Source organism: Typopeltis vanoorti, chromosome 6, assembly GCF_054136105.1.
Source record: "Typopeltis vanoorti isolate ZY-2024b chromosome 6, IOZ_Tvanoo_1.0, whole genome shotgun sequence".
In the NCBI taxonomy this organism is placed as follows: domain Eukaryota; kingdom Metazoa; phylum Arthropoda; class Arachnida; order Uropygi; family Thelyphonidae; genus Typopeltis; species Typopeltis vanoorti.
This window is the reverse complement of record NC_143554.1, coordinates 81,301,372-81,325,822: the sequence shown is the minus strand read 5'-3', so window position 1 is coordinate 81,325,822 and position 24,451 is coordinate 81,301,372. Positions and strand designations below refer to the sequence as shown.

General features: G+C 35.2%; 1 protein-coding gene across 5 annotated transcripts in view; it reads left to right on the top strand.

The window, feature by feature from the left end:
* Nucleotides 1-24,451, top strand: part of Prp40 (pre-mRNA processing factor 40) — a 406,566-nt gene that overhangs the window by 113,042 nt on the left and 269,073 nt on the right. For all 5 annotated transcript variants that reach the window (XR_016548451.1, XM_090394274.1, XM_090394270.1 and 2 more), the window contains exons 10-11: nucleotides 3,380-3,517; nucleotides 9,124-9,215. Coding sequence is in view for 4 of the 5 variants with exons in the window: in XM_090394274.1 (XP_090250400.1) it covers nucleotides 3,380-3,517; nucleotides 9,124-9,215 (230 nt within the window). In the remaining variant the exon portion in view is untranslated. The remainder of the gene's footprint in view (nucleotides 1-3,379; nucleotides 3,518-9,123; nucleotides 9,216-24,451) is intronic.

The window sequence follows — 24,451 nt, the reverse complement described above, 5'->3', positions numbered from 1 at the left end:
TGCCTTAGTTTATTCGCTTACATATCTCTGGGAATATAACTCAACATCTCTCATCAAAAGCCCATGACAATTTACAGTGACAGTAGAAGCAGTATTGATGGCATAAAAAAAAACCAGAACAACCACCTGACGTTAATAGAGCAGACACAAAATCTGATAAGGAATCTGACTAGAGGAATGGGTGAGGGTGTGTTGGATTCTGATTATGTAGAGATTAGAGTAATTATTATTTGCTTCAGAATCCAACATGATCTTCCATCACAAAGGCTAGACTTGTAAATATTATTTAATGTAAACAACTTATTTTACAAATTAATATTCATATAACTACTTTAATTTTGTCTAATATCTAATTATCTAATCAAAGATATGTATTAATAGTGATAAGACTGTATTAAATATTATTAAGCTATTTTTATTATTACTATGTTAATATTATAAGAACTTGTATTTGATAATTTAACTGCGCATTATTTGAAATGTAAATATTCTCTATTTATTCCTGTTTGTAAAGTTTAACGTTATGTAATAGCTCAATTTTATTATATTTTGTTTTGTTGTCATGGAAACGTATGTAAGTGAGCGAACGTTTTGGAACACCACGTGAGGTTTATTGAAAAGAGTTTTAGAAAGAAATCACAAGAAGAATTTAGGCGGGAAAAACAGATATAAAAAGCGAGGAACGCTGGAAAAGGAGGAGCATTAGAGATTTATTAGAGAGGGATTGGCATTAGGTTGGAAGCGGAGCATTCGGCATTCAAAAATCACAGTGCGATAATTGCGAGTCGGCAAGTCACTCAAGCAGCTAAATAAAGTCTACTAGTCGAGAAGCGGTTAGCTTATAAGTTTCGAAATAACAAATAAAGCTACGGAAGATAGCTAAGTGATACGGATAGACTAGCGATTACTTGAGTTGAGATTTAATTTCAGGGCCGACCTTTCAAGGACATACGGAACCTTGAAGTATAGTCTACTTGAAGTATAGAGAATAAGTAGAGGCTGTGAAAATTGAAGTTTAACGATAGTTGTATTCAGAAGTATAGTGCTTAAAGAATTAATAGAATGCCGGAGGGATGAACAACTGTGCAATACAATAATTCCTAAAGTTAAGGAATTATTGTATTGCTTTATTTCATGAGTGATCGGTAGTACTTTATGCAACAACGTTTGTTTATGTGTATTGTGACCGATGATTAATTCAGTTATTGCTTAGAAGAATTATTTTAATGAGTGCTGTTTACTGTTCAAGGTGTTTACAGTTATAAAAAGTGTTTACGTATAAGTAAATGAAGAAGAAAAGATTATCGGCAAGATTATTCCACCTTAAGAGAAGTGTGCGAGTTTCATCTTAGAATTCCCTGATACTAACAGTAACTATTGTGGAGAATTAGCCGAAGTGTAAAATTAAAAGTGATTGTTTGTGAAGAAGTGTTACTGAAAATTTTATTGTATTTGGAATTTAAGGAACTGTGAGCAGACTGTAAAGTAGAGATAGCAGAATTACCATTGTCTGAGTTTGCATGACTGTATTGCCAGGAAGGCTGAAGTGTTTCTAATAACTTAATTAGTGATTTGAAGTTAAGTGTAAAACTTGTGATTCTAAATTAAATGTTTGTTTTTGTTTATCTAAAGTTGTATTTTGCCTGAATCTCTTTTGCTGCACCATTCATAAAATATTCGAACCAAAGCGGGAGTGATAAATAAGTTAAATATACTCGGCCAGTATTTATAATATTAACACCTAAAAGGAGAGATAGTTGTGAGTTGGATTATCTTCAATTCTTGAACTAATTCAGATATAAAGTGGCGCAGTCTCTAAATATAAATTTTCTTTATATTTGAATTAGAAATCAACTAGCAACCTTCTATTTTGTTAAGAACATCATAATAAATAACATGTCGGATCCAGAGTATAGATTAAGAAGAAGTAGGATCCAACAGGTGCATACTTGGGTAATGGGGATTGAGAGAGCTGATCAGCTGGCTAAAGAAATGACTGTAAACAAATGGTTAAATATAAATTACCCAAAAGAACATAAAATCAGCTATAAAAATGAAGAAATAAGCCTAAGCTTGTTGGCAGATGAATGGGAAAACATATATAAAAAAAAAAACGGCAACAATAGAATTTGTGCCAACTATCAGAAGCAAGCTTTGGCTGAAAATAAACACCATTTCTCCAGGTTTAACCATGCTACTAACAGGAAATTTTGTATTAGTTTACACCTTCAACTGACTGTTAATCACTTAATCTATGACTGCCAGCTATTGGACTCCATTTGGATGCCCCTAACAGAGATTATCCAAAAGTATTACTCATAATTATTTAATTTTACCAATAGGATCCACTTCCAGTTGTTATGTTCTTTAGGAATAGATGTAGGAGCAGAGACAAAGTTGAGACCTTTAGCAAGTATGCTTTCTTCTGCCAAAGATAGTTGATGGGAAGACTTATTGATAACTTTTTTTAAATAGGTAGAGTCAAAATGAGAAGTTTTGCTATCCTGTATAGATTTAAGAGAATTAAATTTTCTAATGAGGTTGATTTTATTTAAATCCTGTATTTTATAATGTAATATAAATTGCCCATAATATTTGGATTATATAATATAAAATATGTAGATATATAAATGTAAATTCCGCTAGGTTAGCCTAGTGGCTATGCGCTTCGTAACCATATACCTGGGGAAAGAGTGTCGTAGGTTTGATTCCCGTTGGTGATGTGAGGAGCTGAAGGATCTTCCTCAGCCATGGCTACGTTTGCCGGTCTTGGGCAGTAGGTCCCCCCCCCAAGTTTATCCTGGGGTTTTTCACGCCGCAAAGTAGGCAAACCGGCCTTGAGAACTCAACACTAAGGACATAGGATACACCGGGGCGTAGGGCTGACCACCACATCCTGTGAACGGTTTGAGGTCTGATGATTAATAAACTCTCGATACCGCAAGGTAAAAGAGGGTAAAAGGAAGATGAGATATGTGTAAATATAGATGTTAATATACGAATACATACATATAGATGTAAAAATATAAATCTGAATATGAATATTGATACAAAACTATAAATATAAATGTTAATCAGTTATTTAGAAGCTACACATAATATATGCACTGGAGCAAGTAGGAAATAAATTACTTAGTAAGGTTACTATTGGGAGGGAAAATACACACACACACACACACACACACACACACACACACACACACACACACACACACACACACACACTTTATGTATGCAGTTGGCATAATCATGTTGAGGATTCATATGTGTATTCAAAATCATGTTATATTTTGCTTCAATAAGTTTTGTTTTTCATTTTAATTTTTTATAGAATTTAAATTGTGCACGATATAAATTATTTCTAAAATTTAATTTTCAGACTGTACCAAGCAATGCAAGCTGGGAGCAAGCATTAAAGTTGATTGTTAATGACACTAGATATGGCACTCTAAAGAAATTAAATGAAAAGAAACAGGCATTCAATGCTTATAAAACACAAAAAAGTAAAGAAGAAAAGGTATGTATAGAAATTATGATTTTTGATATATATATATATATTTATTTATTTATTTATCATCATCATCATCAAATTCCTGCCATGTACCCTCGAGGGATGTACCGCATATATGATAGTACTAAATGAAAAATTTACATCATTACTAATTTCCTATCTACAATTTTCCTCCAAATCAGTCTGTTACCTGTCAAGACTCCAACATTATCAGATCTTATATTTCTGTCTTCTAAGGCACTTTTTACAGTATCAGTCCACCTATATCTTGGTCTTCCTCTGGGTCTTTTTCCTGCCAACCTGGCAGAGAACACTTGTTTTGCTAATCTTTCCTCACCCATTCTGTTTAAGTGACCATACCACCAGAGATTAGCTCTGCTAACGCATTCCTTGATGCTGACAATATCAAGTTGTTTCCTAATATCCTCATTTTTAATATGATATTGCCATTGATACCATCTGTTTACGCCCCTAATTTTTCTCAGGACTCTCATATCTATGGTCTCTAGTCTTTGGGTCAAATGTTTTATTTTTAACACAGCTCTCAGATCCATAAGTTAAAATTGGTTTGAACACTGTCTTGTATACGGCTAATTTAGTATGTATAGAAATTATGATTTTTGATATATATATATTTATTTATTTATTATCATCAAATTCCTGCCATATACCCTCAAGGGATGTACAGGATAGGATAGTACTATATGAAAAATTTACTATTTGACTAATTTCTCTCTTATTCCATATAAATTTATTCAGTTGACTTCCTACCAATACCAGCTTTGTTGATGCTGTTGTCTTTTTCCATATTTAATTTACCATCTTCACTAAAAATCGTGCCTAAGTAGCAGAAATGTTTTACTTGTTCTATAGGTTCTCCATTCACAATGCAGTTGATATTTTCAATGCTTCTGCCTATTTTCATTGTCTTTGTATATTGTTTTTGTGTATATATATATATATATATATATTTAATTAATTAACTCGGTATATTTTTTGCAGTAGTGTAGAGATGTATTGTTCCTAAGATACTTTTGGCTAGCCTTTTGAACCATTTTACTGCTGTATCCTTGAATGGAGGCAGTTTGGGGTTCCTACTGTGTAAATCTGTCACTCTACATATAACAAGTAACAGGGAGGAATACAAAAACCAGGAAATTTTCTGTGAGAACCAAACTTTGCAGAAGTCACTTCATGCTTCTGATATGCAACACAGAGGTGTTTCAGCAGGTGATGTCATCTACTACCTGAGGATCTTGCCATTACCTTTAACTAGCAAAGATAAGCATTTATGGTAGCATTACTCTCTGTTTGTAAAACCAGGTCACACCACGGAAGATTGGGTTGGCTTAGCTGAGAAAGGCTATATGTTGTGCTTACCAGCTTATCAGTGGTTTGTTGAAAGTAAAAATATATACAAACATTTTTAAAAAGAATCAAAGTTGAGTGCTTTAGAGGCAAACTGTAGACTCAGTTATATAAATAATATTCTGGAAAAAAATAATAATTTGAAAATAAGATGCAAACATGAAATCTCAGTGGTATACTCTGAAGAAAAAAATGACTAATCAACTCAGAAAAAGGAAGCATGCAGTTGGATTGTTTCCAGGGATATAAAAATGAACTCTTAGGTGGACTCGAAGAAGGCACATAGCAGAGTTTTTCATCCACCAAAGTAGGCAAATCAGTCAGAAGAACATATGCAGTTTACAGACATAGCAGATATGAATTAACCAATTAACTATCCTGTCATAAGCAATAAGCAGGTTAATAAGTTACTTTGCAGTGACAGGCCATTGAGCCTAAAATGAAAGGAAAGATGAGATAAGAATTACAGAGGAATTTCCTTACTTCCAGGCAAGATTTATGCATACATACTTGAGAAGAGGCTAAGAAAAATTGGAAATTAACTTATGGAAAAACCTCCTGAGTTCAGGCCATAATCCCTGATTTGTCCAGGATCAGATCTTCACTTATATTTTAACAGATAGTTAAAAATCATGGAAATATAACAGTTGTGTATATTTAAGTTTTGAAGATCTGGAAAAGTCTTATGACATGGTGCCAAGAGAAAAGATAAAGCCCACATTTATATTGGTGAATGGGACATTATGCATAGTGAGGTGGGCACTGCAACAGATATCCAGAAAGAAAGCACCAGGAGGAGATGGAATACCCATTGAGCTACTCAAAGCCCTGAGAGAAGAGGCAGTTAAAATTTTAACAGCTCTATGTCAGCAAATTTGGATCACAACTACATGGCCTAGGGAATGGAAAAAATCAGTTTATACACCTTTATTGAGGAAAGGCGATGCAAGAGATTACAGAACTATAGCATTGATTTCTCATGCAAGTAAAGTCTTACTTAAGATCATTCAGAAAAGACTGGAACCATTCATGAAGAGAGAAATGCCAGATGAATAGGCAGGATTTCGAAAAGGCAGAGGAACAAGAGATCAATCGCCAATGTAAGATGGATAATAGAAAGAGCACAGAAATATCACAAGAATGTCTGCTTTTGTTTCCTTGACTATAGCAAGGCTTTTGACTCTGTAGATCATGTGAAACTGGAATGTGTTAAGAACAATGGGAGTCCCAGAGCATTTCATTATCCTTCTAAGGAATCTTTATTATGAACAAGAAGCTACTGTCCGAACAGATCTTGGAGAAACTGAGTATTTCACAATAGGTAAAGGTGCGACAAGGATGTATTTTATCTCCATACCTGTTTAACTTGTACAGCAAATACATTTTAAGAATGGAAGGGCTGGAGGAGTCCTCAGTTGGAATTAAAATTAGTGGAAAAAATATTAATAATTTGAGGTATGCAGATGATACCACCTTGCTAGCAGAATGCAAAGAAGATTTGAAGGAACGCATTATGAAAGTTAAAGAAGAAAGTGCTAAATATGGTCTTAAACTTAACCACAAAAAGACAAAAGTTATGGCAACATGTGAACCTAATGATTTTGAAGTAGATGAGAAGAAAATGGAAGCAATTAACAATTTTGTGTTCCTAGGATCCTGAATTGATAAAGATAGTTATTGTACCAAAGAAGTTAGAAGAAGATTATTACTCGGTAAAAAAGCAATGACAAATTTAAACAAGATCTTTAAAGATAAAGATACTAGCCTCACAACAAAAATCAGAATCGTGAAAACAATGGCATTCCCTGTGGTGCTGTATGGATGTGAAAGTTGGACCCTGAGAAAGAGTGAAAGAAGGAAGATAGATGTATTTGAATTATGGGTTTGAAGATGCTTACTAAGAATACCATGGACTGCAAAGCAAACCAATAAATCAGTGATAGACAGAATAAAGCCAGATTGTTCCCTTGAAGCTATTATCATCAAGCAAAAATTGTCATGCTTCGGATATATTATGCGAGCAAATGACAGTCTGGAGAAGATGATGCCTGCTAAAGTTGATGGAAGCAGGAGAAGAGGAAGACCAAGAATTAGATGGGTGGGTGGAGTTAAAGAAGCAACTGGAGTACGCTTGGAGGTTCTGAAAGACATGGTCAGGGACAGATCGGAATGGAGAGTGTATGTTCGTGAAGTCGCCAGGAGTCGGAAACGACTCAATGGATCATAACACACACATATGTACTTCGTATTTACATTTGCAAGTCAGCATTTTGAATTGAAGAAGTTACTGCAGAGTGATTTGATGTGAAATCATGTAACACAAGGCACATGTCATCTCCATTCTGATTATGAAGGATCACATTATGAGGGAAAGGTGATGTTAAACCAGATAACAGAATTAGAGAAATTCAACATAGCTTTTTGATTTCTACAAATGATGTCATGCTCCTTAACAAGTCAAGTACAAGTAATCAGGACTCTTTAACTTAATTGAATAACTGATGTAACAGATTTATCATGAAATCAACAATAAAAAGAGAAAAACTGAAAATTGGTTGGAAAATGTCAGCTGCATTCTCAGTGAAGAATGTTTAGAACAAGGAACTGTTTCAGTTATTTACAACAATTTTTAGGGAAGTTTGTAAATTAAGAAGGAAAATAGCAGAATAAACAGATCTGGGTATATTGGGGAAGAGGGAGCCATTTGCATAAATTTATATCAAATAAGAGAAATTAGCTAAAACACTAAATTAGCAGTGTACAAGAAAGTGTTCTGACCAATTAATTTATGAATTAATTTATGAAGATCTTGGTAATAAATTATTTGAATTTTGTTTCTTCTCTGCTTTTAGAATGTCTGAGCTAATTATATATATTGGGTTGGCAAATAAGTTCATTCGGTTTATGCGTTAGTACAAGTTTACGCTGCTTCGCCTGACGCTATTGCGCAGTTGAAAGACGACATTTCATATAACCTTTCAGTAAATTTTCATTTGGCCTACTTCAGTTACGTGTGTGTGTGCGTGTGTGTAACATATTTTTAGAAATGAAAGGAAATAACATACATTACTGGCATATTTTGCTTTTTTATTTCAAAAAAGGGAAACGAGCTGTGGAGGCCCATAAAAAAAAATGGAGCACATATGGGGCTAGTGCCTTAACAGAATGTGCATGCCAAAAGTGGTTTGCCAAATTCCGTTCTGGAGATTTCGATGTCAGTGATGTGCCTCGCGCTGGTCGCCTGACCGGGTTGATTTGAGTGTTGTGAAGGATATCGTCGACAGAAATCCATCACAAACAGTGTGGGAGATTGCTGCAGTACTGAACATATTCCATACAAGCATTGAAAACTATTTGCACAAACTGGGATATGCTTCAAAACTCAATGTTTGGGTGCCACATGAATTGACTGAGGCCAGTATGACTGCTCGCATATCCATCTCTGTGATTCGTTGCGACATCACCAAGAAAATGACCCATTTTTGAAGCGGATGATTACGGGAAATGAAAAATGGGTTGTGTATGATAACGTAGTATGTAAAAGATCATGGGGGCACAAGAGCGAACCGCCGCAAACAACCTCGAAAGCGGGATTGCACCCAAAGAAGATCATGCTCTCTGTGTGGTGGGATTATGAAGATGTTGTCCACTACGAGGTGTTACCATCAGGTAGAACGATTGATTCAACTGTCTATTGCTCACAGTTAACGCGACTGGCCCATGCAGTTAGCACAGAATGTCCTGAATTTGCAAATCAGAAAGGAGTTGTTTTTCACCACAACAACACCAGACCCTCCCCATACATCGTTAACAACCCGGAATAAATTGTTACGTCTTGCCCAGGATGTTTTGCAGCATCCTCCGTATTCACCGGACCTGGCACCTTCCGATTACCACTTATTCCAATCATTGCAGAATTCTCTGAATGGGAAAACCTTCACTAATGAGGAGGCTGTCAAAAGACACCTGGATCAGTTTTTTTGCCAGTAAACCTCTGGAGTTTTATGAACACAGCATAATGAAGTTGGTGGACAGATGGCAAGAGGTCATTGATAAAGAGGGTCAATATATAACTGACTAGTGTGTATTATATATATATATATATATATATATATATATATATATATAATTTGTTATAAATACAATATATATATAATGTTATATGTTATATTCATTATACATAAATTCCCTTTTGAACGAATATTTTATTTTATTTATTTTTATTTATTTATTTTTTTTTTCAGGAAGAGCAACGTTTAAAAATTAAAAAAGCAAAAGAGGATTTAGAGCATTTTCTGCAGAACAGTGATAAAATGTTTTCTACCACACGATACAAGTAAATTATTATTAATTGTTATTCTCATTAAAGAGGAAAAGTTATTTTGTTATTGAATAATTTGACATTCTTGTAATTTAAAACTGGTCTCTTTTTCTTACCACCAAAATTTTGTTTCCTTTTGTTTCTGTTGATTTAAAATTGGATGTTGGTATCCTTTTAATATTTGCTAAGCCCATTACAGCTTATATTAGCCATATTCATTATAGTTAAAATAGATTCTTTCAGAAGTCTCTCAAACATAAACTTTTACTTGTCAATCATCAGTTTTTTTGCCAGCACAATCTATTGTTATTAAAAATGACATGCTCTTCACAGCTGGATACTTTTCATCATTATATCTGAATAGCATATTTTTAAGTTTATGAGAGGTATGTTTGTTATAAGTAACGAGATTAAGCCACTGTAATTTAACTACTGTAAAGACTTTAGAGAATTTCTAAATAATTTTCCTTATGATATTAATACTTTTATGCACAAAATTGGTGTCATCACCCTGGGAGAGAGGGTTCTTGGTCTTGAGATGCTATTATAAAAACAAGTGTAAAATAATAAAGGCTAATTTTTAATGCATACAATCCACTTAAATTGCATATAGCAGAAGTCTTATGTCTTCCAACCTTAACGTCACATCAGATGTTGCCAACTAACTATTGATTAAATTTCTTAATTTTATTAAATATGATTTATCATCATCATCAAATTCCGGATATGTACCCTCAAGGGGGTGTACAGGATAAGATACTACTACTACATGAAAAATTTATATCATTACTAACTTCCTATCTACAATCTTCCTCCAAATCAGTCTGTTACCTGTCAAGACTCCAACATTATCAGATCTTTTCTTTCATGCTTACACGGTGATCAGAATACATTATGGAAAATTAGGGAGACAATTACTGTGTTAGAGCAAAACTTTAATTTAATATAAACCAAAATGAACACTCGCCGTTTCATCCTTCATATCAAGGTCATCATCTGGAGCACACACATATATACAGAGAAACAAGCTGCACTACACAATTTACATAGTTTGCTAAAGTTACTGACCAATCATTATAACAATTATTAACCTGACCTTGAAAAAAAAAACCTTTACTACATCAAAGCTAGAGTCCTATTATTATTATTATTGTCTATTAGGTTACAAAATTAAATTGGGCTGGAGAGCAACATGTTTATATATATATATATATATTAAAAAAAAAAAAATAGAAAAGAAAAAAAAATAAATAAAAAAAACTGAGAAATTACTTAAGTCTGTCACGTCTTGGCCGTCAGACACTGTTAAAAAACTTATACCCCATTATGCCTGTTCTCCCAGAATATATGGTGTTCCTAAAGTACACAAACAAAACTTTCTGCTTCGGCCGATAGTTGAAGGAATAGACAGCCCTAATTATCACCTAGCCAAGAAATTAACATCAACACACAATAAGTTGGTAGGTCATTCCTCCTCCTATATAAAGAACACACAACACTTTATAAACAAAATTAAAAACATAACACTCAGCAAAGATGATTTATTAGTCAGTTTTGAGATTTCTGACCTCTTCACAAATGTCCTAATCAGCAACTCAATTCTTCTACAGAACAACTTTCTGCCCAACATTACAGCTCTCTTTGTCCACATACTATAATCCAGCTACTTCGTGTGGCAAAATACATTTTATCTACAAAAAGAAGGTATGGCCATGGGCTTGCTACTATCCTCCTCTAATTAATAACTTTTATATGGAGGCTTTTGAACAAAGTGCTCTTGATTCCTTTATTCTAAAACCTACAGTATGGCTTAGATACATTGACGATGTTTTCGTTATCTGGCTATACAGTCGACAAACATTAAACACATTCCTTAGCCACCTAAACAAACAACATGAATGCATACAAATCGAAATTGAAAATCAGAACTCGCTCCTGTTCTTGGATACACTGGTCACGCGTCTTTCCTCAGGTAGTCTATCCTTCACGGTTTACCGCAAACCGACACATACTGACCAATACATACATGCTAACTCATATTACCACTCATCGCAAAAATTTGGAGTCATTAACAGCCTTAAAAACAGAGCTATAACAATTTGCTCTAATCAACAAGCTCTTAAGCAAGAATTTAAGATTATAAATAATGGATATAACGTTTATATTTATAAATAATGGCTATGAAGTTCTTTAAAAGACTTCATCAAAAAAGAATATAGATTACAGTAAAATCATAGCCATCCCATACATTAAAGGGTTATCAGAAAAAATCAATAGAATCCTCCATTATAATTTATAATGCCACTTTTAAACCACCTATAAAATTAAAAAACATATTCAACTCCTCTAAGAATCCTCTCCTCCCATTGGCACATCCTGGAGTTTATTGCATCTACTGCACCTGTAACTTACCTTATATTGGTGAACTGGATGTACAATCCCTATACGTTTAAAAAAAAAAAAAAAAAGACATTACATATAACAATTTTGGTGAAGCAGCCTCTCAGATCACGTGCTCAACACCCTACACCAAATTGATCGGAAAAGTCCCTCTCCTTACATTATACAAAAACCTGGTATGAAAGAAAATTTAAAGAAGTTTGTGAAATTCTGATTAACCACCCTAATCTCAACAATATAGTGGCATAAAAATTCCAAGAATTTGGATGGCACATATTCAGCCTACTTAATATCTAGCATACTTTAGAACTTTAAGCAATTTTCAGCTTTTATTGGAAACTATTCCATACCAATTGATTGAAATTTATATGTATATAATCACAGTTTTTTTTTTTTTTTAAATATATCATCATCATCAAATTACTGCCATGTACCCGCAAGGGGTGTACAGGATATATGATAGTACTACATGAAAAAAATTACATCATTACTAACTTCCAACCTACAGTTTTCCTCCAAATCAGTCTGTTACTTGTCAAGACTCCAATATTATCAGATCTTATATTTCTATCGTCTAAGGCACTTTGTACCGTATCAATCCACCTATATCTTGGTCTTCCTCTGGGTTGTTTTTCCTGCCAACCTGGCAGAAAGCACTTTTTTTGCTAATCTTTCCTCGCCAATTCTATTTAAGTGACCATACCAACTGAGATTAGTTCTGCTAACGCATTCCTGGATGCTGACAATGTCAAGTTCTTTCCTAATATCCTCGTTTTTAATATGATATTGCCATTGATGCCATTTGTTCACGTCTCTAATCTTTCTCAGGACTCTCATATCTGCGGTCTCTAGTCTTTGGTCAAGTGTTTTACTTCTGACCCAGCTCTCAGATCCATAAGTTAAAACTGGTTTGAACACTATCTTGTATACAGCTAATTTAGTGTTCTGACTAATTTCTGTCTTATTCCATATGAATTTATTCAATTGACTTCCACCATACCAGCTTTGCTGATTCTGTTGTCTATTTCTATATTGAATTTACCATCTTCATGCCATCTTCGTGCCTAAGTAGCTGAAATGTTTTACTTGTTCCACAGATTCTCCATTCACAACACAGTTGACATTTTCAATGATTCTGCCTATTTTCATTGTCTTTGTGTTTTTATTGCTGATCTTCATACCATATCTATTACAACAGTTATTCAATTTAGTCAGAGAATCTTTCAGACTTGTGGCGGATTTATTTAGAAGTATAACATCATCCGGATAAAGCAAAGAGCTGACATTAACATCACCAATTTTGATATCGTGTTTAATACCACTTTCCTTCATAATGTGATCCATATAGATGAATAACAGAGGGGATAATGTACATCCCTGTCTCACACCAGATTTAACATTAAACAATCTTCCTGTACTTCCTTCAATTCTAACTGCTGACTTACAACTCAAATAAAGACTAAGTATTGCTTGATGTAATGTCCCGTTGGCACCATATAACTGTAGTGTATTGAATAGCTTCTCTCGGCATCTTGTCATATACCTTTTCCAAATCGACAAAACTTAAATACAGATCTTTGTTTTATTCCCATGCTTTCTCGACTATTTGTCGTAAAGTGAAGATCTGATCCTGACAGCCTCTATTTGGCCTGAATCCAGCTTGTTCTTCACCCAGCTTTTCTTCCACAATTCTTCTCAACCGTTTCTCAAATATACTTGCATATATCTTACCAGGAACACTCAGTAGGGAAATACCTCTGTAATTCTCACATTAAGTTTCATTTCACTTTTTATATATGGGTACTATTAGAGCTCTACTCCGATCATCGGGAATTCGTCCCTCTGTCCAGGCTTTCTGTACTATGCAGTGCAGCCACTGTAAGACTTTTATACCACCATACTTCAGCATTTCTGGTCGAATATCATCTACTCCTGCTGCCTTTCCACATTTCAAGCCTTTGATGGCTTTTTCTACTTCAAGTATGGATATGTATTCCTGACTGCATGCCTGGTCAGTGTTTTTTTATCACTGTGCTGTCATCACTGCTTGTTTCATTTAGCAGTTTTTCAAAGTAATTGCTCCATACTTCAAGGATATCTTTTTCTCCTGTTTTCATGTCACCTTTATCATCTCTAACTCCTTTTACAGCACTCTTTCCTCCATTCCTAAGTTTCTTCAACAACCTCCAGAATATTTTGACACCTTCTTGATATTTATTTTCTATATTCTTGCCAAAGTCCTCCCATGACTTTTGTTTAGCTAGTTTTACACAATGTTTGGCTTTCTTACATTTGTCTCTGTATTCTGTAAGAGTAAAAGCTGACTTATTTGCCAGGAACTTTTGATATGCTTTCTTCTTTTCCTTCACTGCCTTTTTAACTTCCTGTGTCCACCAGGGAGTTCTGTTTTTATATCCTTGCACACAACCTCACCACATGCCTCTCTGGCAGAATCAATCAATGTTTTCTTCAGAGTTTGCCACTGAATCTCCAAGGTTTGATTCCTGTTCTTAAACTCTTTCATTTTCTTTTCAATGATCTTTCTGTATTTTAGTCTACAGTTCACATCTGAGAGCTGCTCAACTTTTATTCGCTTTAAAACTTTCTTACATGTTATTCTTTTCAATATGAAATTCAATTTTATCCTGCTCAAGACTAAATAGTGATCACTTCCAATTTCAAATCCCCTGTACACTCTGGTGTCCTGCACCAGGGAGAAAACATCCCTATCAACAATAACATAGGCAATGAGACTTTTCTTATTCCTAGCCTCTTCTCTCCATGTGAATTTGTGCACATTTTTATATTGGAACATGGTGTTAGTAATAACCAGTCCATGTCCTGAGCAGAAATCCAACAGATATTTGCCATTATTATTAGCTTTGCTCTTTTCTCCAAATTTTCCCAAAATATTTTTGTATGTCTCACAATCATTTTTTACTCTGCTATTTAGATCCCCAACAAGGATCAACTTTTCCTTTTTCATTATGTCAGTTGCTTTTTCTAAAGCGTCAAAATATTCCTCCACTTCTACCTTAGTAGAACCTTCTGTGGGACCATAGGCACAAATAAGTCTCATTGTCCAGTTCCCCATTCTCATATTTGCCCACATTACTCTACTTGAGACTGACTGCCATTCAAGAAGATTAGCCTCGTATTTTGTGTTGAATATTATGGCTACTCCTTCTTTTCCTTGATTGTCATTGCCTGAATATAACATTTTGTATTTATTGCTCAGAAAGATCTCACCAGTTTTGGTCTTTTTTGTTTCAGTCACCCCTATTATGTCGATCTGGTACGTTTCTAATTCCTCAGCTAGCTCCATTTCTTTGCCATTCAGGCTTCTTACATTGATAGTACCGATCTTTAACTGCATCAATGGCAATATCATATTAAAAACGAGGATATTAGGAAAGAACTTGACATTGTCAGCATCCAGGAATGCGTTAGCAGAGCTAATCTCAGTTGGTATGGTCACTTAAACAGAATGGACGAGGAAAGATTAGCAAAACAAGTGTTCTCTGCCAGGTTAGCAGGAAAACGACTCAGAGGAAGACCAAGATATAGGTGGATTGATATGGTACAAAGTGCCTTAGACAATAGAAATATAAGATCTGATAATGTTAGAGTCTTGACAAGTAACAGACTGGTTTGGAGGAAAATTGTAGATAGGAAATTAATAATGATGTAATTTTTTTTTTCATATAGTACTATCATATCCTGTACACCCCTTGAGGGTACATAGCAGAAATTTGATGATGATGATATATATATAAATATATATAAATAACATGTTTAAATATATATTTATATATTTAAACATATATAAATATATAAAAAAATATATAAATAAATATTATACAGGGTGTTCGGGATAAATTTGACAGTTTCGTAAGGAAAAAGAAAATCTTCTTTGTATCTATTAAATTTAATGAATTGACAAAAAAACATTACAGGCAGAGTTAATTACAATACTATCAACAAGATTTACTCAAAATAACCACCATTAGCATTGATCACAGCTTCAATTCTGCTTCGGAACCTCGAACAAGCTGATGCTACAGTCTCCCTGGGAAGGGCCGCAAAAACTGTTTTAATTTTATCCATTAACTGGGCTTTTGTATTACTGGAAGTGCGATTGGTGTCTTTTTCAACTGCGCCCCATACAAAATAATCCATGGGGTTAAGGTCTGGGGAGTTTGGAGGCCAAACATTTGGACTGGTGAAGTCGTAGAAATTTTCAGACAACCATTTTTGACTTTTCCCAGAGGTGTGGCAAGGGGCTGAATCCTGCTGCCATACATACGGCCTACCATTGGCTACCCTTGTTATCCAGGGCTTGACTACAGTTAGCAACTCCACGAACAAAGCCCGAATTCCAATGCCAGGGTTCTTCAACACCTGTTCCTGCAGATTTGCGAGGAATTCTGCTGTACGAACGCAATCAGATCGTCTGCTAGGGATCTTTCTTCTTGCTACATCCTCGTAGTCACCATTGCAAGTCTCTAGTTCATGCCTGATTGTTTTTACTGTATTCAGGGAGCGTTGGGCAGCAGTCGTAATATCCTTATTTTGATGGCGGGCACGAATCATCATGATACAAGTTATTCTCTTCCATGATTCAGGTGGGTTCCAGCTATCCATCCTTTCTGACATCTTGTATATGAATGAAGAAGGGTCCAAACTTTTAAATGAAGAGAAGTGTGTGTTAATACATGTAACTTACGGAAAAATATAATTAATTATAAATATGTCAAATTTATCCCGAACACCCTGTATATATATAAGTATATTTATATATATATATAAACAGGTTGTTTATATATATATAAATATTTATATAAACAACCCAATTTAATTTTGTAACCTAATAGATAATAATAGGACACTAGCTTTGATGTAGTAAAGGGTTTATTTTTTCCACCAGAGGTCAGGTTATTAATTGTTGTAATGGTTGGTCAGTAACTTTAGCAAACCATGTAGATTGTGTAGTGCAGCTTGTTTTTCTCTGTATATATGTGTATGTTCCTGATGATGATGACCTTGATATGAAGGTCGAAACGTCGAGTGTTCATCTTAGTTTATATTAAAGTCTCCCCATGACTTTTATTTAGCTAGTTTTACACAGTGTTTAGCCTTCTTACATTTGTCTCTCTCTCTTCTCTAAGCGCACAAGCTGACTTATTTGCCAGGAACATTTGATATAATTTCTCTTTCAGACAACCTCACCACATGCCTCTCTGGCTGAATCAATCAATGTTTTCTTCAGGGCTTGCCACTGAATCTAAAAGGTGTGGTTCCTCTTCTCAAACTCTTTCATTTTTTCTTGAATAATGTTTGTGTATTTCAGTCTACAGTTCATATCTGAGAGTTGCTCAACTTTTATTCGCTTTAAAACTTTCTTATATATTCTTCTTTTCAATATGAAATTCAATTTTATCCTGCTCAGGACTAAATGGTGATCACTTCCAATTTCAAATCCTCTGTACATTCTGGTGTCCTGCACCAGGGAGAAAATATCCATATTAACAATAACATAGTCAGTGAGACTTTTCTTATTCCTTGCCTCTTCTCTCCATGTGAATTTGTGCATATTTTTATGTTGGAACATTGTGTTAGTAATAATCAGTTCATCTCGTGAGCAGAAATCCAACAGGTATTTGCCATTATTATTATTATCTTTTCTTCAAATTTCCTCAAAATATTTTTATATATCTTACAATCATTTCCTACTCTGCTATTTAGATCCCCAACAAGGACCAGTTTTTCATTTTTCATTTTGTCAGTTGCTTTCTCTAAAGCCTCAGAAAAATTCCTCCACTTCTACCTTAGTAGAATCTTCTGTGGTGCCATAGGTGCAAATCAGTCTCATTGTCCAGATCCACCATTCTGATATTTATCCACATCACTCTACTTGAGACTGCCTGCCATTCAAGAAGATTAGCCTCGTATTTTGTGTTGAATACTATGGCTACTCCTTCTTTTCCTTGAATGTCATTGCCTGAATATAACATTTTGTATTTATTGCTCAGAAAGATCTCACCATTTTTTGTCTTTTTTTGTTTCAGTCACCTCATTATGATGACCCCATTATGTCGTTTTTGCCATTCAGGCTTTTTATGCTGTTAGTACCGATCATGAACTCGGTATGTTGTGATTTTCTGTTGCGTTGTGTTTTAAGATTTGTTCCAGTAGCTGACTTTTTCGCTGTTTACCCTGGTTCCCTGGCAAAAACAAGTCAGAAGCCCTGGTCGGTTCTTCGCATTCCTTTAAAGGCTATGTGGAAGTCTCTTCTCAGTTATACAGCTTTGACCTTCAAGCACCCCTAAATATGATTTATTAATCTTATATTTCTTCTGTTAAAAATGGTTATTTTATTTAATTTTTTTTTAATTTGACCAAATTTTAATTTATCCACAGAATGGTCGCAGAGCTGAATTTCAGCTCTGCGACCATTCAATTTCATTAGTTCATAGCTTATAAGAATATACTTTGGCTCTAAAATATTTTTAGTAGTTGAATGATAGTTGCTTAAATTTCTGAAATATTTTGGACTTTTCGAAAGTTATTTTTGTTATGGGACATAGTTTTTGATATGTACATCATCCCTTGACATTTTTCTTATTATGTTGGTGCTAATGGATAAATAAGAAGAATAATTGCTGTTTTCTTGCTTTCATTGTGACAGAATTGACATCACTCCTAAAACTGAAAAGTGCTAAGACAATTGAAAGTAATAATTGTTGTCCTGAAGTTCAGTTTCACATAGTTCTATTTTGTACATTACAGTCTTTATCACTCTACTAAGGTTTATTTTATTTACTTATTTTTTTAACTACAAACACATGAACAGTGAGGTCTTCTTTCTTGTAAAGAAAGTAAAGTCAGTGTTCACAACTTAAAATAGTTTTCCTTTCTAATTCCATTAGTCAACTAGAATTAAAACCAATGTATTCGGTGATGGTAGTGACCTAATACATATTGTCCACTTACCCACCAGAATACAAGATAATTCTTACTGTTTTCTCAGCACAGTCACATGGGCATGTGGCTGAATTTGTTTGGAAGGACCTCTCAAATTACATCTAGAATGCAAGTAAACTTTATAAGTACAGGTAACCCTTAATTTTAATGGTGATGTATTCCAAAAAGCAAATTTCTGAAGTAAAAGTTGGGTACTATTTTTTTTGACTCTTTTGACTTTTTATTGCTTGCTTGATTTTTTTCCTGTATTTCACAGACTGAGAGCTTTGTTCATTATTATTCGTATGTTGACGGGTATTGATTTTTGATTTAAATCTTCAGTCCACATAAATTTTTCCAACTCTTGGGTGGTTTCTCACTCTGAGAATGGCTGATTTTCTTTGCTGAGAATGGAGTAACATTTTTCACCTGCTTCTCTAATTTTATCCTTATTGTTAAAGATCATTCTTATTGTTGACTTAATTTAAATTCATGTGCAGTGTCAACAATCTCAAAACCAGACTCCAGTTTTTTGAATGATTTTTAACATTGTATCCACATTGATAACAGCACACCTCTTTTTATGTGCTTGCCTATCCTCATTGTTGTGACCTTCCTTTGCCAGTCTTATTGGCATGCTTAATAATGATTCATATTAAACCTGTAATAAATTGTGTGTGGAAACAGTAGCATCAGAAGTGTATCAGACTGACATTTACATACCTCTTTTTTAAAGTTTGGTTTCAAATCAGCAATAAACTTGGAACTCACAGATATGAGGTGATGTGCTGGGTAATATGTGCAAGTGCATAGTCACGTAGAGACAGTGGTGTAACATATATGTATACTGCATTCTCAGTTCTCACTCTGTCTGATGGGAATTGAAAATTACTGATTTTCTTTTCTGATTTTTGTAGAATATGAACAAGAGTGGATAAGGTGTGCATGCATCCTTATATTACACTTAATTTTACAATAAAACTAGTACTTCCTTCAATTTGAACATCTAAATGTGCACCATCTATTGTTCTGCATAGTGTTCTATTTATCCCACATAATTGTAGCATTTTAAAAAGCTTTTCTCTTGGCACTTTGTCATATGCTTTTTCTAGATCTACAAAACTTGAAGGTATGAAATCAACTTGTTCTTCGACAAGTTTCTTACCTCCATCTCAGGAACCTTCATGATGGAGGGAATCTCCTACTGATGGTGCTGATCCTTTCCATTCTCCCTGTTTTTCTATGCTTTCTTTATGTATGCTTTCCTCTACTTCTCCAGAGTCATTTTTACTATCCAGACCACCAGGACTGGGATCCAATGCCTTGTTGCCATAATTGCCATACAGTGTGACCCATGGACATCCAGAAAGAGAGTTAATGGTAGTCTCACACTACCCTGGCCTCTACTTTGGTAAGATAGGAAGTTCTGGATGGTCAGGCAAGAATCAATCAGCTGATAGGCTTGTTTGCAAGGGTCAATGATGGTGCAGCAAGTCTCCTACCCATGGTCCAGAAACAACACCCAAGGCTGATGTGGTGTTTGGGATCACCCTGGCATCCTATTCCCGAGTGTAGTATCATTGCTTATGTAGAATGGACATCCATGCGTGGCTCCATGGTGTGTGTGTGTGTGTGTGAGAGAGAGAGAGAGAGAGAGAGAGAGGAGCTCTGGCCTGAACCAGCTTTCTCCCGAGATTGAATAATTTTTCTTCTTCTATATAAACAAATACACTATCTTTCTTAATCCTACATTCAACAGGAGAACGTCCTCATGGAAAAATATCACCCTTCTTTATCCAGAAGGGTTTTCAGGATCTCCAAAATCAGTCAAACTCCATTCAGGAGACATTCTTATTGAAGGAGCAATGACTATACTGAAAAACTACTTTTGTGCAACATCTTTTAGGAAAATACTAGTCACAGTCACCCCCCCCACACACACACACACAAAACTTAAACTTTTCTGGAGGCATACTATTGGAGTGTGGCCTTCTGGATGTTCCTGATGAGGAGACGTGCTCTGAATTGAAAGAACAAGGAATGATAACCATAAGGAGTATTCTTAGATGTGGGGTGGGGACAAGGTTCCACCCCATCCCTCCTATATGAGGGGTGTGATGGAACATTTTCAGACTTCCTGTCATGGCTCTGCCATCTGAGCCTGATATGACAGTTAAGATCACAAGAACAAAGACTGTGAGGAAGATCATTAAGCATTCTCCCAAGGATGAAAAGAATAGGAAAAGGATGCAAAAAATAAAAATCAAGCACAGCTTCCTGTATAAGGAGTGAGGAAGCAGTATACTGCAAAAGTTGCAACATCTGATGGTAAACCCTCCTATGCTGAAAAAGCAACTGTAAAAAAAAAGTGTATGATTGAACTTGAAAATTGATTGCAGTCTCTTTTAAGCACTTTATCAAAAAAAAAAAAAAATCAGCTAACGCCTTTTTATTCCCGTATACGGGAGTAGGCGAGGCCATTTAGCCCTATCTAACTTTTGGAGATTGAGCGGGCAGTTCAATCTCCACTGGTACCCAATCAGAGACAGGTGGCCCAAGGCTATCACTAATTAAGCGGCATGCAGTGAAGAGAGACGGCTCAAATGTGCTGCTATCTCGTGGTCCCTAACCCAATATATTTAATGTCTGAAATAATGTGGGTTCTACGGTCGATTTTCTTGAGTTTACAGGACGAAAAACCCGAGTTTCCGGGAGGAAAAACCTTCTTGCCCGTGCCAGAGATCGACTAACTCGGGAACCGGTCGAAAAAAGGCTTAGAAAAATTTCCTCTAGTCGCCGACTAGACTCTAAACCAAGTCTTCCTTCGTGCGGCCAAGCGCGGTGGTGTACAAACGCCACATCCACTGAGCTACACAGGCTCACTTCATATATATATATATACAGGGTGTTCGGGATAAATTTGACATATTTATAATTAATTATATTTTTCCGTAAGTTACATGTATTAACACACACTTCTCTTCATTTAAAAGTTTGGACCCTTCTTCATTCACATACAAGATGTCAGAAAGGATGGATAGCTGGAACCCACCTGAATCATGGAAGAGAATAACTTGTATCATGATGATTCGTGCCCGCCATCAAAATAAGGATATTACGACTGCTGCCCAATGCTCCCTGAATACAGTAAAAACAATCAGGCATGAACTAGAGACTTGCAATGGTGATTACGAGGATGTAGCAAGAAGAAAGATCCCTAGCAGACGATCTGATTGAGTTCGTACAGCAGAATTCCTCGCAAATCTGCAGGAACAGGTGTTGAAGAACCCTGGCTTTGGAATTCGGGCTTTGTTCGTGGAGTTGCTAACTGTAGTCAAGCCCTGGATAACAAGGGTAGGCAATGGTAGGCCGTATGTATGGCAGCAGGATTCGGCCCCTTGCCACACCTCTGGGAATAGTCAAAAATGGTTGTCTGAAAATTTCTACGACTTCACCAGTCCAAATGTTTGGCCTCCAAACTCCCCAGACCTTAACCCCATGGATTATTTTGTATGGGGCGTAGTTGAAAAAGACACCAATCGCACTTCCAGTAATACAAAAGCCCAGTTAATGGATAAAATTAAAACAGTTTTTGCGGCCCTTCCCAGGGAGACTGTAGCATCAGCTTGTTCGAGGTTCCGAAGCAGAATTGAAGCTGTGATCGATGCTAATGGTGGTTATTTTGAGTAAATCTTGTTGATAGTATTGTAATTAACTCTGCCTGTAATGTTTTTTTGTCAATTCATTAAATTTAATAGATACAAAGAAGATTTTCTTTTTCCTTACGAAACTGTCAAATTTATCCCGAACACCCTGTATATATATTTATTTATTTATACAGGCTTTTCCAATTTCAGCAGCTGCCGAATCTCAGATTATTCCACTCTGCATGATTCCTATAGTGCACTAGAGGGAGTCTAGTTTGATATCATGGATATTTTTCCTGTTGAAGAAGAAATAATGGACAGTGTCCATTGATAATTATCCAAAAAAAACCCAATGTTTTTCATTATGAGTCCTTCCATTTGTCTCTAATTACATATATTATTGCTAAATATAGTATATAGACTGTAAGTATGTCTATACTGTATTTAGTGATACAATAAAACATGCTTCTGTAGTATAGTGTCTGTTGGGGACGGATGTTTCCATTTATCTAGAACAGACTTAGTAAAAATTCATCTCTTCCTGAATAAAACATGAATCCTTCTATGCATTATGAGTGAACGGCATTCATTGATCCCAAACGAAATACTAGAATATGTGAGGTATCTATTATTGATAAGATAGAAGAGCCACTGACAAAAAAAAAAAAAGGGGGAAGGGGATTCTATAAATATACGTAGGATTCACGAAAGGGTAGATAATTACGATGGTGATTGAAAATTGTTTAAGATATATATATTTCTATGTAAAATGTATATACTGATGATCAGTGAATAAAAGAAAATTCTTAGTAAACTAAACCTTCATCATCTATATCCTGATATGTACCCTCAAGGGGGGGGGGGATTCAGGCTACCGCTATTAATGATCTCCTATCAACAATTTTCCTCCAAATTAGTATATTACATGTCAGCACTCCAATATTGTCATATCTAACATTTCATTCTTCTAAGACACTTCCTCTTCCTCTAGGTCTTTTTCTCTGCTATCTTGGAATCATGCCTCTGTTTTGCTAACCTTTCCTCTCCTATATTCTGTTTAAGTGTTCATACCATCTTAGATTAGTCCTGCTGAAACATTCTTCAATGCAAACAAAGTCAAGTTCCTTCCTGATATCTTCATTTTTAATATGATTCCCATTTATTCACTCCTCTAATCTTTCTCACACCTCTCATATCTGTGGTGTTTCTAATCTTTGATCAAGTGCTTTATTTCTAATCCAACTCTTAGATCTATTACTTAAAATTGGTTTGAACACCATTTTGTATACTGCTAGTTTAGTATTTTGGTTAATTTCTCTCTTATTCCATATACACTTATTCAACTGGCTCCCAACCATACCAGCTTTGCTTATTCTATTGTCTATTTCCAAATTTAATTTGCCATCCTCACTAAAAACTGTGCCAAAATGGCTGAAATATTTTACTTGTTCTATAGGCTTGCCATTCAGGATGCAGCTGAAGTTTTTCTATGTTCCTGCCTATTTTCATATGTCTATGAAATGTCTTTGGTCTTTTTATTGCTGATTTCCATGCCAAATTTGGTACAGCTGTTATTCAACATACTTAGAGAATCCTGGGATTACACAATACTTGCTTTAGAGACTTGACTGACAAAAAGAAAGTCAAATGAGTGAAAGACATGCAGTAGTTAAGCATTACACAAATGTTTTGATTAGACATGGAGTGATAAAAAACTATCCAAAAGATCACTTTGTGATCTTTTGGATAGTTTTTTATGAAGAAAAAGGAATATGCTAGCTGTCCACAATTTCCTAACAATGTAATTCATCATATATTCTTTACCGAGACATTAAGGATATTAAGGCCTTCTTACCAAAATATAAGCCAGTGCGCTTTGACTTGCAAAAGCCATATGTTAAAACAACTATATATCTCTCATCTTAAAAAGGATAGGGATGAACCTGCATTGGAGCAGTCACTATCTTTGTGGGCACTTATACCCCCCATTCTAAAAGAGGAAGTTGTGATTTTCTGTTCCTGCAGTACAATGTACTACATGTATCTACCATCTAATACAGATATATCTCAGCATGATCTTGATCTGATTATCACTGCTATTTGCAGTGGAGGATTTAAATAGCCACAGCATTCCATGGGATAATGCACAAACTAACTTCATCAGATGCAGTGGTTGTTGCACACATTCATCAATTCATCAATTGATGAATGTGTGCAAGTCTTTCTCTCCTAAACACCAGA